We start from the raw sequence: 18,584 nt of genomic DNA, 5'->3' as shown, positions 1-18,584 counted from the left end.
AGCCGTCTAGATCAAGACTTCATTTCAGTTTTTCCATTCTCTCCCTAACTACCCAGTCTCTTTCACCACTCTCACATCCTCATGACCTTGTCATCCGCCTCCCCAACTCCCACTCTTTTAATTTTGTCATCTGAACTTGCTATGACTTCATCTATTCTACCTCCAAACTATTAGGTTTTCCTTTTGGCCTACCCAACTCCTACTCTTTCAACATGCTCAATCTTTTAACCTCACATGACACGACATATTTCAAGGTATAGCCCTAACCCGAAACCCGACACGAACTCGACACGAAAATAAACGGGTTGACACGACACGACACATTAATTAAATGAGTCGGGTTAGGGTCAAGCACTTTCAACCCGTTTAGTGTTTCGACACGACACGAACCCGACACGACACGACACGATTGCCACCTCTATTTCATAGTGGTTAGTAAATAGATAGTGAAAAGTCAAAGCTAAATTTGTCACGTTGGAAAGTTGAAGGTTCATAGTTGAAGTTTCTATAAATTGAAGGGGCAGTTATATAGAATAAGAAACATCTAAACTTCCACTCCACTCAAAGACAAGCAGCCACACAGATTCATCCCTCTTTGGGTCTCCTCTCGTCACACTTCGCAATTGTTTCGTCAGGACATCCCGGCGGCAGATAAAACCCTCCTCCGATTATCTCTCCGATCAATATATCAACAGTCTCTCACTGTGTCAGAATCTGAATCTTCCAAATGGCAGAAGGGTCAAAAGAATCAACTTCAAGTACTGTTAGTCAACATGATATTATTGTCGAAGATACCGAAGACAGCGTCAAATCCCCTCCAAATTCTCCCAATTCTTCCACGCGGAAGGTTTTCCTCACCTCTTTCTTAATAGTTCTCTTAATATCTATGAATAGTTTTGGTTGATTTGTTTTCGAACTTTTCTGAATCAATAGTTGTTTTTGGAATTTCTGAGATCCAAGTTTCTCGATGGAATTCGAGTGCAGTGGCGCGGATGGCCAGTTTCGGATTTCTCAAATTGTTAATAATAAGTTCATGATTGCTACGTATTTCGAGAGAAATCAATCAATTTTGATGATGCTCCGTTATAGGTCAATTTTGAATTTGGAACATAAACCTAGTAGATGACGACGAATAAATCCTTAAAGTAATCATCTCTATTGATGTAATTTCCTTTTACATTCCGTAAGTAGGAGTCGACCAGAAATGTGTGCTACGAATTCCAATTGGGAAGTCAATGCCAACCTAAAAGAAAAATAAAGATTAGGAGAAACCATGTTTTGATATTACCATTGGTAGTATTTTGAAATTCGCAACATAAAACTAAATTGACAACGCATTAACTCATAATTAACATAATTTCTTCCTCATTTTGTAAATCCAGGGGGTCAACTATATAGATGTATGATTTTGGCAAATCAAAAAAAACTTATTGTATGAAATGTTGTTCCATGGATTGCTAGCTTGAAATTGAGTTGTTCTGAGCTCAAAATCAATAATGTTTTTGTAGCCATTATTGGTATTAAGTATTGCATGTGCTTTTACCTGCAATCTTTAAATCACCGAGGATTATAGTTATAGTGTATAAATCGGTGAGTGTTGAACCCTAATCCAGTAATAATCTGTTGTAGGAATAAGTCTAGAATCAAGGAAGGTTGTGACATTTTGGTGTTTTTATATTTAATTAGGGTGGATTTGCCTAGTCCTACACACCACCCTGGATTGGGGAAGACCGCGTTAGAATCAACTTACACTTACAATAATTACACATTTTATAAACAATGTAAAGAATCACTAGTCATACGATATAAATCCCAAAGATCCATATCAATGCTTACAAATCCAAAAAAGTTTCAATACCATTTGAAAAAGAAAAAGCAAACCCTTCTCCCAAGTTGTGATCTGATCACATAATGATTTATCCACAATGCAATCACTAATGCACAGTTTTTTGATAGTGGGATTTGCATGGGACTGATTAAAGAAATGGTTTGGTGTAAGTCTATTAATTAATTAATGTTATAGCAAATGTATACAAGTCAAAGCTTAGGTGAAAATCCATTATCCATATTACATGAAGGGTGGTATTGACATAAAAATTTGGCAGGCTTGTTATGCTGTGCTTCAGAGTTGGGTTTCAAAGAAATTCATGACCGGATGGTATGTAATATGTATACCTTTTTATTAATACATTTTTTTTTTCTGTTGTTTAATTTGGAATATATATATATGATTTCAGTGTTGTCCTGTTTCCTGTGGCTGTGACCTTCTTTGTGACATGGTGGATTGTACAGTTTTTTGATGGTTTCTTCAGTCCAATCTATGAAAGACTTGGGGTGGAAATATTTGGTCTTGGGTTCCTTACATCATTGATCTTTATATTCTTTGTGGGTATCTTTGCTTCATCATGGATGGGTGCTACTGTGTTCTGGGTTGGAGAGTGGTTTATAAAGCGGATGCCCTTTGTAAAACACATTTACTCTGCTTCCAAACAGATTAGTGCTGCTATTTCTCCAGGTAAGTTTGTTGTTGATTAGAATTTTAGAATTAGATTTTGTTTGGAATTTAAAAATTAAAAGTAAAAACTGTTTCTCTTTGTGGTTTTGGTGACAGACCAGAACACAACTGCATTTAAGGAGGTTGCCATCATTCGTCATCCTCGTCTTGGGGAATATGCTTTTGGTTTCATTACATCATCAGTTGTTCTTCAGGTACTTAAATACACAAACAACATAATACTTTCCCTTTGCTTTTGAAAATTCACCTCAACATTCTATTAAGGATGTGTTAATACCACAATTGACTTTTGAACTGATTTCCATATGATGATGATTTGCATTTTGCAGAGGGAAAATGGAGATGAAGAGTTGTGTAGTGTTTATGTCCCAACAAACCATCTCTACATTGGTGACGTATTTCTGGTCAACTCTGAAGAGATCATAAGACCAAATTTGTCTATCCGAGAAGGCATTGGTTAGTGTGCTCCCCTTCCTTTCCAAACATTTTCCCTCATATGAGTTTTACAAATTTTCCCTTGTTTCATTGCAGAGATTATTGTTTCGGTGGGTATGTCAATGCCACAATCTATATCTCCTATAGAGAGGGTCCCACATGCAAACAATAGGATCCCGCTAAACAGTATGATGTAGAACCTGAGCTTGTTTGTATCCATCTATATTTTCAACACTTACTATTATTATTATTATTTTTTTTAAAATATTTTTGTTTGAATCAAATGAGAGGTTCGTTTGTATTCTTGTATTCATCACATATTTTAGTAGCAACATGTGTGTAGTCGCATAATATTTTTAATTTTAGTAGCCACCCCGACGCTTCATCTTTTCTTTGTAAAAAATAACAAACATAATATATGTGATATACAAGCATGAATAGTTAAGTTTTAAATAATAATAATAATAATTAAAAAAAAAAACACACACACACACACACTATCGCTTTTGTCGTCTTTGAGCAGTAGGGGGAAGTTTCTCAGAAGGGCCAGTGGGAAGTTTTTGTCCAGTTTCTTTTTCGATTATGGCTTTAAGTTCTCTAAGGATTTTAACCTGGCGAAGCTTCTGAGGTGAAAGTTTATCCCAGTAAATACCTTGAGGTTTGGGGATGGATGTGTTGGTAAAAATAATTTGGGTGGGAGTGCATATGATGTCAACAGGGACATCATGGATTAACAGCTTCTCAACAGGAATATCATCCACTAGTTGTTCGTCATGCACTGAAACACAACTTAACCCATTACGACCAGACCATTAAGTAAAAAATAAAAAATGTGTGTCTTGAAGATTTACTGTTAAGACAAAAGATTACATTTAAATTTTTTTTACCAGATGTTACGATTGGGGTTGAGTCGTCAATTGCTCCCATATAACGCAGCATTCCGTATTCAAGTTCTGCAAATCCCTGCATTATTTGTATTACCCGTAAACTTTTAATCAATCAAAATCTAAGGAAATCTCAAGTATTATTATTATTATTTTTAATCCTTATATAATTTAACGCCATACAAAGGAGCCTATTAGTATTACTAGCCAAGCTGAAACCAAGCCCAACTCATTGAGTAAAAATAAAATACACACCAAACATTAAATTTTATCATGCTCACCAAGTTTACCGAAATGTGAGTCCATTTACACAAAATATGTCACATAAAAACTTTCTTTGGATAACTTTCTTTGAATTTTCACTTGCTTATTGGTTTTGTAAGGGAGTTCTACCTTGAAATGCAAGACAGCAAGAAACAACAAAAGTACTTACACTATATGTGTATGTATTGCAGCTTCATACTTTCAGTTCTTTCTATTACAACATTGTCCTTTCAAAATTTTCTTATTAAGACACTCTACTTTAAAAAATCTACAAAGTTATAACAATGTAATGATTTTTTTTTGTTAGGACATTTACTTCAAAAAATCTAACAAATTATAATTATTGAAATTTGCTTTATATATTTAAATGACATTGCTATGGTTGGGCAAATTATTAAAAGTAGTATGGTGAAAAAGTAAAAGCATGTTGCTACTTTTTGCATTTAACCCTTTTTTCAATATGGCAAAGTTGGAATCCAAAATTACCTAATTTGCCCATTTGTATATAGCATCTATTTTGGTCCATATAATAAAAACTATATTTTGTCATCTTTAATGGAGCATCTTAGATACTTCATTTCCATGAAAATCATAAAGTTTTACTTTGCATATGCTTTAGGCAAATTGTTTTTGACAAGTAACTAAAATACCCTTAAATAAAGACATAATAATGGAAATTTGTGGACCTACAAAGATACCAACAATTTATTTATAACAATAACAATGGGCAAAAAAAATAATTGTCACATAAAAAATTCCAAAAAAGGAAATGTTGCAAATCCCATGGAAGATCTTGAAAACTAAACTTTTGCAGTTTTCATGGGATATAGAGGCTATTTAACTAAGGCCCTATTTCTTTTTTCCCATTTAGTGTTATCTCGATAAATAATGTTCCTTTTTGCTTTTTGAGAAAATAAGAGACTTGATAAATAATGTTCCTTTTTGCTTTTTGAGAAAATAACAGACTTGACGAGGAAATCAAGTCCAATAAATCAAAAGATTAAAATACACCTAAATGCCTAATAGTCAAATACCTATATTAAATTATGCAGTCACATATGTGCAAGGATAGAGGGAGTTAGTTGTTAAATGTATACCTCACCCTTGCCTAGTCGAGCCCCAGTTTTTGGATCAACTGCAACAGAACCAATGACAATAAGGTCAACCTTAATCTTCTCATCCAATCCAATGGGCTTTCCATATTTGGCAACCCCGACAGATGTGCATGCCTCATTTATGGTACTAGGATTTAACGCATTTGATTCAAGTACAGAGAAAAATCCAGTCCTTAAACGGGGTTGTGGAGTAAGTAGCTTCTTTCCACCTTCACAAACACAAGTATCTTTAATCTTTAATCTATATAGATGGTGATCAATATCTATATATAATAACGAATCATAGACCAAGATTTTCTAATAAAAAGATGCATAATTGTAAAAACACTAATCTTTCATTCCATAACATAGTAGGAAAGAAATGAAAGTAGTATGTTAAACAAATCAATGAAAGTAAGTTGCCATTTCTTGCGTTTAACCCTATTTCACAATGTCATGATAGTTGAGGTGGATCCTAGGGCAAACTCCTAGTGTATCAATTGCTTGCAGGTTTCATTTGAGGACAAGAATGATCACCAATAGAAGTTGAAGCAACAAAACAAATTTGGAGAAGTAAACAGACAAATAAAACTGACCATTGAGTGTTAAAAATCTGACTTGCTTTTGAGGCGTATCAGGATTCACCTTCACACAGTCAGCCTTTAGAAACACATCCAGCCTACTCAACTGGCATACACAATTCCACCCCAAATGTATACAATCAGATAACTTTCTACCCTGTGTAACTCTTATAATGAACCCTAATGAAGGTTAAAATGGCTGAATTGAGCAAAAAAGGATACAATTTCCAATCATATCATCGAAATCTGATTATTTTTACCATAAATAAAGGGACAACTGGAATCATGATCAGATAACAACAGTGTAAAATCTTCTTACTTTATTAGCAGCAGTAGGAGCACCGACGAAATTAGGTATCCGGTGATGAACAGGTCTTGGGAACTGGGCAATGTTTTTGGCTTCCATCAAATCCCAAATCCTCTTCCGGATCACCCATTTCCAAGCTTTTGGATCATCGTCGTCATTACCATTTCCCAGTGTCTCATCCGCCTCCGTGGCCATGGATTCCCTTGCCTTAGCGTCGAGTCGAAGTCTCTCGGCCTCATACGCCGCCTCGTCAAAAGAAATGTCGTTTCGCTTGCTAGTGTCCAGTTTGAATGGATTGTAACTGCAGTATCGGGAGCTTCGGAAGAGATTTGGGGAGAGAAAATTTGATTTGGTGGAAGGGAGATGACTCAGATATGGAATTCGGAATATACAGGCGTCCATGGAGGATAAGATTTCAAGGATTCATGGAGGTTGGTGCTAATGTGTACATGATACCAAGAGAACGATGTGCAAGGAATTTTTATTTCTTTTAAAAAAAAAATAATAAATAACTAGAAAACATGTTTGTTTAGATAACAAGAGAAAATTTTTTAAAATTTTGAAATTTTTTTAAAGCTTTTAAATTTTCTATTTTAAACCATTGTGCACACAACCATTACCTCTTCAACATGAGGGGCGGACGCATGAATTAGTAGTCTGGGCTATACAATTTTTTTTTCCGGTCAAACATAATATAAAACATAAAAAAAAAAAATTTCGGTCAAACATAATATAAAACGTCTAATACAATTTTTTTTACTGGTTAAACATAATATAACAACGATCTATTACAATTTAAATTTGTCATCTTCGTGCAGACATCTTTTGAAACCGCTTCATTACTTTTTCATTCTCAACTTTTGCAAGTGTTTCGGTCTCGACATTACAAAGCAATGCGTCATTCAAAAAGTCATCGCCAATTTTGTTACGCAAGTCGGTCTTCAAGAGCTTCATCTTTGAAAAACATATTTCTACACTTGCGGTCGCTACGGGTAATATCAAAGCCAACTTTAAAAGCTTATAAACCAAAGGATAAGACCGATGCTTCCCCGTACTAACCATCAAACGAGAAATGTCGGAAATTCCTTTCAAACTAGTGAAGCGCTCATCTTTGATGCAAGAGTGATAAAATATCTCAAGTTGTCCTTCAAGTTCTATCATATCCGAATCATCAAAGTCATACTTGTATAACTTACCCAACTTCAACAACTTTGATTTGTCAAATTGTGCAAATGAATCACAAGGGCTCAAAGCACCCATGTATTCTAGTAACTGGGTGCTTGTTTCACTAAATCGATTTCGATATTCTGTAAGTTGCATATCTACCACCGTGTTGAAGATTTCAACCTCAAAATGAAACCTATTAGTCTTTGTAGACTTACGGTTTCTCGCACCGATATACAACTCTTCCATATCTAAAGTATCAATTTTGTGTGTTTGACAAAAAGAGGATACTTTTGGCAAAATGCTAGCAAACCTTGTGTTTCTAAAAGATTGCAATGCCTCCATTGTCCCTCTAACCATCTGATGCGACCTTACTATCGTTCCTCTCCGAGCTCTTCTAATGGATTTCGAATGGATTCTGCAAGATCACAAGAAAGAAAGGTCGTCAGCCGTTTCCCGGGAGGAGGCTCCCAGAAAGACGCTCCGACGGTCAAGTTAGATAGGGTTTAGGGTTTATGTGAGTGTTACTGGAAGAAGATAGCTTAACCCTTGAGCTCCTGAGTGTGCCCTTTTATACCTAGCGACCTTGTTCGTCCGTACGAGACAGGATCGCTTTGAGGAGACAAGGTCAGAGGCGTTGATTGGAGGATCGTGCGCCTCTTTCCGTTAGAGCGCTATCATTGGCTCCGACGGTAATGGTCTGACCCTGTGCCTTGTCGCCTGACCGTATCTTTTGTCTTGGTATTGGGAGCGTTCCTGGCGGGCGCGAGCCTTTCGCCTGAGCACCCTGCTCTTTAGGGGCACTGGCGGGCGCTGAGCCTTTTGCCTGGGCGCCCTACTCTTTAGGGGCGTTGGCGGGCGCTGAGCCCGCTGAGCCTGGCTCTACCAGTGCGCCAGGATCCTTGGCTTGGCGCGACTCTTCCGTGCTAGCTTATGCACGTCATCAAGTCCCCCAGTCCGGTAGCCGTAGTGTTGCAATGCTAGTTACGGCGTTCTAGACTTATCTGCTCTACACGTGTCGGTTCCCTGTTTGCCCGTCATTTCGGTTTTAATGACGATGTGACCGCTCATGATGGCCAGCGGTTACGTCACCGTGTCAGACATTTTGAATATCCCGCCCTTTCTGTTCTCTTATAAGGGCGTTTATTACGCTTTCTCATTTACGTTTCCTTTCCTTTGTTGTTCTTCTTCCCCAAGTCTATTTTTCTCTCTTTTCTCTTATGGCGAGTCCCCCAGGAATTCTTCCTTCTGCAACTGTGTATCAACTGCTTGAGAGCACCTATGGTCTCTCTTCTTTGGACAATGTGGAGTTCCCGTCGCCCGGTTCTTCTATCACGTCCCCCCCTCCCGAAAAAGTTGGGGTTTATCAGAAAACCCTAGACGCTGGTCTTCGTCTTCCTCTAACCGACTTCCAGGAGGAGGTCCTTCAAAATGATGGTTGCAGTGTTCAAATGCTGACTCCGAACGCTGTGAATAAGGTGGTGGCGTTCGAAATGATCTGTCGTGCCAACAGTTACCTCCCCGACTATTTTGTGTTCAAGTGCTTCTTCAGGTTTTGCTGTACTGGTGATAAGTGCACATTTTCTGTTCGGCAAGGAGGGCACACCCTGGTTCCTAATGGGCGAACACCCAAAAATTGGCAGGACAAGTGGTTATGGGTGAACCAGGGCTTGGCTGGTAGCGGTCGTTACCGTGCTAACACCTTCGCCGACATTACTCCCAAGTTGTTTCCCCATAATCAGGGTGTTGCCGATTTACTGAAGAATGTCCAGGTATCTCCCGAGGATTACTTTGAAGCTCTGCTGTCCGGTGTTGGGATGAGCCCTTCCTGGAGGCGCCGTGGCAAGATGGCAGTTTTCTTCTACGTCGTCGATGGTAAGTACCTGCGTTTTCTTCTTGTTCGCTTGCCCGGGTGTGCTTGTTGGGGCTAGGGTTTTAACCTTTTGGGATCTTCGCGTTCTGACGCGTCTCCTTATATTTTAACATTTTCAGGTGTCAAATTCTCCTTATCCATGGACGAGGTCCTGCGGAAGCGCTACCGGGGGAAGCTGGAATACCGGGAGGTGGACCTGGTCGATCGCCTTCCCCCGCCTCGTCAACTAGATCAGCTTGATTTAACCGTCGCTATACCCGTTCCTCCGGTGGCGGGGAGGGTTCGTCGTCTGCTGAGGTGAACCCTCTAGCCGCTCGTCCTATTTCGGCCATCATGTCGTCGGGTGGTGCTCACCACTCCTCTGCTGAGGACGACGAGGATAGCAAGGATGGTATCATCTCTGATGTTCGGCGTATGCAAGCTAAAAGGAAGGTTGTCTTGGCCATGGGAGAGACAGTCATCGGTGTGCCTAATGTCGCCAAACGGGTTCAGACCAGGCGCAGTTTCTCCCGCCTTCTGAGCTCTATTTCTTCAACGCCGGCGGCCGTTGTTTTGATCCCTGATGACGACGTTGAACAGCCCGAAGGGGTCAGTGGGGCGTCTAAACAGCCCGTTGTTCCTGTTCAAGTTGCTTCTTCTGTTCCTGTTAGCTCCTCGCCTTCAAAGGGTCCTAGTAACTCATGATGTGTTGCTTTGGTTAAGACCTAATGCCAACAAGGTGAGTTTCGTGTGAATTTTGTAGTTGCTTTCATGAAAAGTTGATTCTAATTTATTTGCAAATTACATGTTACCGTGGTTATTGCTATGAATATTTGTGTGAATTTTATGAACTAATTCATGTAAAAGGGTGAAAATGGTGGGTGACATATAAATAGGGAACATGTATATTGATGCGACCTTGGCTTGACCCTTCACTCGTATCACTCTGTTGGAACTTGGGTAAAATCTGCAAGATCATAAAAAAGAGAGGCCGTCAGCCGTTTCCCGGGAGGAGGCTCCCGGAAAGACGCTCCGACGGTCAAGTTAGAAGGTATTATAGGGTTTCTTGTGTGTAAAGCTGGAGAGGACGGCTTAACTTATGAGTTCTAGAGCGTACCCTTTTATACCTAGCGATCCTGCCCTATCCGTACGCGACGAATCGCTTTAAGGAGACAGGGCCAGAGGCGGTGATTGGTGGGTCGTGCGCCTCTATCCGTTAGAGCGCCCTTATTGGCTCTGAAGGTAATGGTCTGATCCTTCCTCTTGTCCCCTGACCGTACCTTTTGTCTTGACGCTGGGAGCATCCCTGGCGGGCGCGAGCTTTTTGTCGGGACATTGAGAGCGCCTCTGGCGGGCGCGAGCCTTTTGTTGGGACGCCCTGCTCTTAGGGGCGCCGGCGGGCGCTGAGCCCGCTGAGCTTGGTTCGGCTGGCGCACCAGGTTTCTTGGCCAGGCACGGTTCTGTCGTGCTAGCATAGGTACGTCATCAAGTCCCCTAGTCCAGTAGCCGTAGCATTGCAGCGCTAGTTTGGACTTGATTGCTCTAAGCGTGTCCGTTTCTTATTTGCCTATCGTTCCGATTTTAATGCTGACGTGACCGCTCATGATGGCTGGCGGTTACGTCATTGTGTCAGACATTTTGAATATCCCGCCTTTTCCGTTTCTATAAGAAAGCTCATAGGGTTTTCTTTGGACCCATCATCTTCTTACTGTCTTCTTTCTTTTTCACACCATTTCCTTTCTTAACTTTTTCATGGCGAATCTTCCCGGTGTTCTTCCTTCTGCGGCTGAGTATCAGCAACTCGAAACCGCTTATGGCCTTTCTTCCTTGGAGGGCGTAGAATTTCCCTCACCCGGTTCTTCTATTTCGTCCCCTCCCCCCGGAAAAATTGGGATCTACCAAAAAACCCTGGATGCTGGTGTTCGTCTTCCATTGACAGATTTCCAAGAAGAGGTCCTTCATAGGTACGGTTGCAGCCTGCAAATGTTGACTCCCAACGCCGTTAACAAAGTGGTGGCGTTTGAGATGATTTGTCGCGCCAACGGTTATCTCCCGGACTACTTTGTTTTCAAATACTTCTTCAGCATCTGTCTTACCGGCGACAAGTGCACATTCTCTGTCCGACGGGGAGGGCATGCTTTGGTCCCTGACGGACGAACGCCCAAAAATTGGCAGGACAAATGGCTATGGGTGAACCAAGGCTTGGTTGGTAGCGGATGATATCGTGCGAATGCCTTTGCTGACACCATTCCTAAGCTTTTTCCCCATAATCAGCGAGTTGCAGATTTTTTGAAGGACGTCCAAGTGTCTCCTGAAGATTACTCCGAGGCCCTGCTATCTGGTGTAGGGATGAGTCCTTCCTGGAGGCGTCGTGGCAAAATGGCGGTTTTCTTCTGCGTCGTTGACGGTGAGTGCCTGCTTATTCCTCTTTTCTTTTTTCTCTTGCTTTCTTCTCTCTTTTCTGTATGTACTTAGTTGAGGCTAAGGCTTTATGTTTTCGTGCTCTCAGGTGTCGAATCTCCCTTATCCATGGATGAAGTCCTTCGAAAGCGCTATCGAGGGAAGTTGGATCATCGGGAGGTAGACTTAGTCGAAAGCCTCCCTCCTCCTCGCCGGATAGACCAGCTTGCCTTGACCGCCGTTTCATCTACTTCTCCAACGACCGGGGTTGGCTTGTCATCCGAGGCGAACCCTCTGACTGCCCGCCCTATCTCAACCATCATGCCATTGGGTGGTGTTTTCCCTTCTTCCGCAGAGAGCAGCAAAGACAGCAAAGAGGGTATCATCTTCGACGCCCGACACATGTAGGCTAAGAGGAAAGCTGTGATGGCTATGGGCGAGCCAGCCACCGTCGTGCCGAACATTGCCAAGCGAATTCAGACCAGGCGCAGTTTCTCTCGTCTTCTGAATTCCATTGCTTCGGCTCCGACGGGCGTTGTTGTGATCCCTGATGACGACAGTCAACAGTCCGAAGGGATTGCTGGGGCGTATAATCAGCCCATTGCTTCTTCTGCAATTGTTTCTTCCACACCTGTTCAGACCGCCTCTCCTGCTCCTGCTAAGGTTTCACCTGCAAGAGACCTGGACGAGCAAAACCGGACTCCTGCTTCTCCGGGTGGCCCTGCTGGTGGGGATTCTTCCAGGCCTCCTAATTTTGAGCCCTCTTGGAACCTTCACAGCAATTCGCGCCTTTCTGTTCGTGCTAATTCCATCGAGTTCGCCCGACACGCCTTTCCTCCGGTTGCCGTCACTGATATGGATGCCATGGGTAGTCCTGCTCTTTCGGACAACATGTCTTATGCCGCTGCACATGCGATGTTCTATCTTGTTGCTGGTGCGCGACGTATCCAATCCCTGGGAGAAATGGAAGCTACGCATGCCAGGTGTGGTGTCCGTATTTCGGAATTGGAGCGTTGTGTTCTTGAGCTTGGGGATGATCTCCAACGGTCTGAAGATCCTTGCCTTGGAGAAAACTGTCGTGGAGGATGCCAGATCTGCCTTGGAAGCGAAAGTTGACTCTCTCACCCAGGTTAACGAGGGTTTAATGATCCAAGTTGAAAGCCTCGAACGTGATGCTGCTGATCATGACTGGGCAACTGCTGCTCTACAAGCGAGTGCCGACGCTGTGTGTCGTGACCTAGACTGGTTGGTGCGGGTGGGTCTTGTGCGAATTATTGACAAGTTGATTGAACATCCGAGTTTCACGAATGCTGTGAGCCTTATTCGACACTCTGCCTTTGTTGCTGGGGCGGAGTCTGTTCGCAATGCTTCAGCGGGTGTTAGGCTTGGAGACACGACTGCTGGTGCCTCTTCCTCTGGTCCTACTGTGAGTATGAATGAGGCTCTTCTATCGTTTGCCAGTATGGATCATGCGGTGCTCTTGGGGTTAGGAGATTTATACATCCAAGGAATTCGTGACTTGTATATCTTTTCTGGTTCTGAGGGTACTCCTAAAGCTGTGGCAGGTAACGAAGAGGAGATTGTGCAGCTAGGTGAAGATACTGTTGGAGCGGACAAGCGTGGGGCTGAGGGTGCTGGCGGTGGCATTGGTAACGTTGGTGCAGGCGGTGAGGATGTGGAGAGTGATGTGATTATTTATGTGGGCGATGGTGATGGCGATGGAAATGGTAATGAAGAAGATGCAAATGTTCTTGCATCGTGTACTACCCCTCATGGGGCGTGAAGACTTTCCTTTTCTTTTGACATGTTTGTGCTTGTTGCTTTGCTATAGCCCTGGATGTATGTTTGCTTCTCTTTGTTTTTGTTGTTGGTAATGTAAGATATGGGCTTTTGTTTAATCGTTACTTGGTATATGAACTTATTGTTAATCCTAATTTCATATTTTGGGTGTGGTGACTAATACACTAAGTACTAAGACCAATGCCTTAAGCATTTGATTTAAATTTGATATGCAGATGCAGGCCAAGCGGGCGCGCATGAGGGCGCACGCGCCTTGATAGGGAAGGTGCTCCGAATGGGAATTTACTGGCCCACCGTATACCAGGATGCCGCAGAGCTAACCAGGAAATGTGGAGAGTGTCAAGCATTCGCGCCAGTTTAAGCGAATCCTCCTGTACCGTTGTCTAACATATCTAGCCCCTGGCCGTTTTTTCAATGGGGAATAGATATAGTGGGGCCATTCCCGGAGGCACCCGGAAAGCTGAAGTACATGGTGGTCGCGGTGGACTATTTCACAAAATGGATCGAAGCGGAACCTTTAGCATGCATATCCGGAAGACAGATGATAAAGTTTGTATGGAAAAACATCATGACTAGATTCGGTATGCCTAATATTTTGGTCAGCGACAATGGCCTGCAATTTGCTGAGAACCCATTCAGGGAATGGTGCACTAGCAAAGGAATCAGCCAACGATTCACATCGGTGGCGCATCCACAGGCGAATGGGCAGACGGAGGTATCTAACCGGACCATTGTAAATGGAATTAAAAAGCGGCAAGGAAAAGCTAAAGGGAATTGGGCTGAGGAAATTCCAATGGTATTATGGTCATATAGAACCACTCCGCGAACAAGCACACAGGAAACCCCATTTAGTCTAACATATGGAGCAGAACCCGGTGTATTTTGTCAGTCGGGCGCTGCAAGGCCCCGAACTCAATTACCCTGCCTTGGAGAAGCTAGTACTGACGCTTGTCTACGCGGCGCGGCGTCTGAGGCGCTATTTCTAGGCGCACCAGATTGAAGTTCTCACAAATTGTCCCATTAAACAAATATTACTCAAACTGGAAACGTCGGGCCGGTTAGCGAAGTGGGCGGTTGAGCTGGGAGAGCACGACATCAGCTATCGACCGAGGACGAGCATCAAGGGACAGGCGTTAGCAGATTTCTTGCTCGAGATCCCGAGCGAGGGAATCTCGTTTGAAGAAGGAATCTGGGCAGTCAAGGAAGTACCAGGAAACAGTCGGGGATGGACATTGTACACTGACGGAGCATCCAGTAGAGAGGGCTCGGGCGCAGGCCTAATTCTGATTAGCCCAGAGGGAGAAGAGATCACGTACGCCCTTCGTTTCGACTTCCACACCTCGAACAACGAGGCAGAATATGAAGCTTTACTTGCAGGGTTGCGTCTCGCAAAACAAATGGGAGCAGAAGTTGTAACAGCCTTAACAGAGTCGAGGTTGGCCGCGAACCAGGTCAATGGGAGCTTCGAAACACGGGACCCAATGATGGGGCGATATGTAAAGATAGTAAAGCAAATTGTCCAATCTTTCAAGGGGTTCGTGATTAAACAAATACCGCGAAGTGAAAACAGAAGGGCGGATGCGCTGAGCAAATTAGCGTCGACATGTTTTGATCACTTATCAAAGAAGGTTCTGGTAGAGGTACTTAAAGAAAGGAGCATAGATGAACGACAGGTGAGCACCCTCTCAACCGACGGACCCACGTGGATGACCCCATTTGTCGAATACTTGCAATGGGGCGTCCTACCAGATGATCACAACGAAGCCAGGAAGATACGCATAAAAGCACCCTCATATGCGCTAATAAACGGGGAGCTATATCGCAAAAGGGTTCACGACGCCATGGTTGAAATGCGTAGATAATTCCAAGGGGAAGGAGGCGCTTCAGGAAGCACATGCAGGCCAAGCGGGCGCGCATGAGGGCGCACGCGCCTTGACAGGGAAGGTGCTCCGAATGGGAATTTACTGGCCCACCGCATACCAGGATGCTGCAGAGCTAACCAGGAAATGTGGAGAGTGTCAAGCATTCGCGCCGGTTCAAGCGAATCCTCCTATACCGTTGTCTAACATATCTAGCCCCTGGCCGTTTTTTCAATGGGGAATAGATATAGTTGGGCCGTCCCACGGATGGCGCCGAATGATGCGACCTTGGCTTGACCCTTCACTCGTATCACTCTGTTGGAACTTGGGTAAAATCTGCAAGATCACAAGAAAGAGAGGCCGTCAGCCGTTTCCCGAGAGGAGGCTCCCGGAAAGACGCTCTGACGGTCAAGTTAGAAGGTATTCTAGGGTTTCTTGTGTGTAAAGCTGGAGAGGACGTCTTACCTTATGAGTTCTAGAGCGTACCCTTTTATACCTAGCGATCCTGCCCTATCCGTACGCGACAAGATCGCTTTAAGGAGACAGGGCCAGAGGCGGTGATTGGTGGGTCGTGCGCCTCTATCCGTTAGAGCGCCCTTATTGGCTCTGACGGTAATGGTCTGATCTTGCCTCTTGTCCCCTGACCGTACCTTTTGTCTTGACGTTGGGAGCGTCCCTGGCGGACGCGAGCTTTTTGTCAGGACATTGAGAGCACCTATGGCGGGCGCGAGCCTTTTGTTGGGACGCCCTGCTCTTAGGGGCGCCGACGAGCACTGAGCCCGCTGAGCTTGGTTCGGATGACGCACCAGGTTTCTTGCCCAGGCGTGGTTTTCGTCGTGCTATCATAGGCACGTCATCATGTATTAACTACACGGTCTCATCATTAGTCGTCGTACAGGGCGTCAGTACGCGGCGGAGAGCTTACGCTCTGGTTAATTAGCTGTAAGCATATTTGTTGTCCCCGACGGAGGGACTTGTTCCCTGGAAATGACAGTAGTTCCCTAATGTTTCACCAAGGGTGGAAAGAATTATATTTCATAAGTTGTTGCATTTGTTTTTATTTTATTGACGTCAATATGCATGAAAACCACGAACTCACTAGGCCCTAGGCTTACCCATTAGAATCTTTAAATGCACGCAACCCAGGAAATAATGTAGCAAGTGGCAGCGGGAATGGAAAGGATAAGGCTCAGACTTGAAGAAGGCGACACGTTTTGAGGAAGACGTAGCGCACCAAGTGTTTACTTAAATTTTCTATTTGCTTCCGCTATTATTATTAATAATGACATTAGTAATTGAATTTTCGAATTTTAGAAGTTTTGGGACCATGTTAAATTAAAATTGGTATTTGAAATTTGGGGCGTTACATTGTCACGCTACATGCACCCTTGATTTCGAACACAACTCCGAAAATGCTTTACGAACTTCCTCCTTTGATTTCATCCTCGATTCTAAGCCGATTATCAAAATTTATGTGAGGATTCCACTCGATTTTTCGTGCTACATATAATGCCTAAGTGTATAACTGATGAAACCCTTTCATTTGCTCGAATTTTACTGCCTAATCAAAGTGACGTTTTTTTATTGGATATTAAGCCTCATAATTGGCCTCTAATTGACCCATAAATTTTGAATTAATCATTGTCTTATATTAATATAACCTGATTATATTTTTTGTCGATATGAGTTATTACACTTTTAATACAAAAAACACAAAAAATTAGGATTTTAACATGTTTAATAAGAGTACTGTGTAAATATTACTAATTAATTGGGGGTTTTTAGAGTTCTTAATCTTTTATGGTTCTCATTTGAACTACTCCGAATATATATATATATATATATATATATATATATATATATATATATATATATATATATAAATCATTTTAGACATCTCTTGAAATTTAAGAGGTACAACATCTACTATATTATATACAATCAATTTATGCTCATGTGGAACAAAGATACGAAACGTTCCATATGCCCTACGTGGAGTATACGCCAACTAGTCTTGGTTCCTATTGGGAACGGCTTTATAAAGATGAAATGCCACAGGCACAACGTGAGATTCACACTTTGAAAAGGAAAATTGAAGAGCTAGATGAGCATAGGTCAAGGATCATATAGGAGAACCAAATACGAGTTGAGGCTGCCGAGAAAAGTAAGTGCAAGATACGACGGTTAGAATAGGAAGTGTTGGAGCTAAGGAAACCCACTATCACTAAGTTGTGGGAAGGGTTCGTGGCTCGGGCAAAGCGAGCCAAGGTTGCGACAATGCTAAAAGGGGAGGCAATACATTGGTGGGACATGATGAAGGAAGTTAGGGGGCGTGAGGTGGCTAAGAAGATGTCATGGGATGAGTTTCTAATAATCTTTAAAGAAATGTTTTGCCCGCGAACAATGGTTAAACAGTTAGAGGAAGAATTCTTGAGGTTGGAACAGGGGAATATGATTGTGCGGGAGTACACCACTAAGTTCACGGAGAAAGCTAGGTTTTCCGAATTTTACGTATCTACAGAAGAAAGAAGGGTGGAACGCTATATTTGGGGATTGAGAACAGCTATCCGTGAATTTGTGCAAATTCAGAAACCAGGTACTTTTCAGTCGGCTGTAGATGCTGCAGAAGACCACGAACGTGAGAAGAATCGTCAAGGTGAAGACAGGGCTTTGGGGAAATAAAAATGGGATGGAACGAATAATAATTCCAAGAAAAGTAAGACTTCGGGTCAAGAACGCAATGTTGATCAAGGGTCCGGAGTAAAGCAATGCCCGAAATGCAACCGCTATCATAAGGGGGAGTGTAATATGAATCAAAAAGTTTGCTACAAGTGTGGGAAGCCAGGGCACATAACTACAGAATGTAAGACAGGAAGGGTATGTTACGGGTGTGGTTCCCCCAACCACATCAAGTCGGAATGTCCCCAGAGTAAATGTAGCAAAAATCAAGGTAGAATAACAGACAATCGGCCAGTGGATAAAAAGGCTGACACTAGTAGACCAAAAGCTAGAGCTTTTCGCATGATGGCTCAGGAAGCTCAGGAGACACCAGATGTGGTGACAGGTACTTTCCTAGTAAACTCAATACATGCTAGGGTATTATTTGATTCTGGTGCAAATAGATCTTTTGTGTCTACTACTTTTTGCAAATGCCTGGGTAGAAATGCAATAACTCTAGAATGTGCCTTAGAAATTGAAACAATTGACGATCATTGGGTAGTAGTAGGGGAGGAGTATGATGATTGCTCTATCAAAATAAAAGGTTGCATAGTACCGTTAAAATTGTTACCTATATCCATAGGTGATTTTGATGTTGTTATAGGGATGGATTGGTTGTAGGCAAACCAAGCGATCATAGATTGTGAAAATAGGATTGTTCAAGTTTGGGTGCCAGGAAAAGGAATGGTAAAGATTTATGGTGATCAGCGA

General features: G+C 42.6%; 4 protein-coding genes across 4 annotated transcripts; 2 read left to right on the top strand and 2 right to left on the bottom strand.

The window, feature by feature from the left end:
- Positions 1-555: 555 nt before the first annotated feature.
- Positions 556-3,251, top strand: LOC145132706 (protein LIKE COV 2). Its single transcript, XM_079067600.1, has 6 exons — positions 556-847; positions 2,106-2,158; positions 2,238-2,515; positions 2,612-2,709; positions 2,845-2,971; positions 3,047-3,251. The coding sequence occupies exons 1-6, from the start codon at positions 728-730 to the stop codon at positions 3,145-3,147; spliced, it is 777 nt and encodes a 258-aa protein (XP_078923726.1). The 5' UTR covers positions 556-727; the 3' UTR covers positions 3,148-3,251.
- Positions 3,252-3,337: 86 nt separating this feature from the next.
- Positions 3,338-6,559, bottom strand: COG0212 (NagB/RpiA/CoA transferase-like superfamily protein). Its single transcript, XM_079067588.1, has 5 exons — positions 6,093-6,559; positions 5,789-5,879; positions 5,196-5,422; positions 3,838-3,913; positions 3,338-3,728 (listed from the first exon to the last, which is right to left on the bottom strand). The coding sequence occupies exons 1-5, from the start codon at positions 6,480-6,482 to the stop codon at positions 3,448-3,450; spliced, it is 1,065 nt and encodes a 354-aa protein (XP_078923714.1). The 5' UTR covers positions 6,483-6,559; the 3' UTR covers positions 3,338-3,447.
- Positions 6,560-6,884: 325 nt separating this feature from the next.
- LOC145111431 (uncharacterized) lies at positions 6,885-7,589 on the bottom strand. Its single transcript, XM_079047708.1, has one exon. It carries the CDS (start codon positions 7,587-7,589, stop codon positions 6,885-6,887), a length of 705 nt encoding a protein of 234 aa, XP_078903834.1.
- A 7,104-nt stretch (positions 7,590-14,693) lies between these two features.
- LOC145111417 (uncharacterized) lies at positions 14,694-15,158 on the top strand. The gene has a single exon (XM_079047697.1). The coding sequence runs from the start codon at positions 14,694-14,696 to the stop codon at positions 15,156-15,158; it is 465 nt and encodes a 154-aa protein (XP_078903823.1).
- The last annotated feature ends 3,426 nt before the right edge of the window (positions 15,159-18,584 follow it).

This window comes from Lactuca virosa, chromosome 1, assembly GCF_052849685.1.
Source record: "Lactuca virosa cultivar CGN04683 chromosome 1, Lactuca_virosa_CGN04683_v6, whole genome shotgun sequence".
In the NCBI taxonomy this organism is placed as follows: domain Eukaryota; kingdom Viridiplantae; phylum Streptophyta; class Magnoliopsida; order Asterales; family Asteraceae; genus Lactuca; species Lactuca virosa.
The sequence above is the reverse complement of the archived record's forward strand: the minus strand, read 5'-3'. Positions and strand labels throughout refer to the sequence as shown.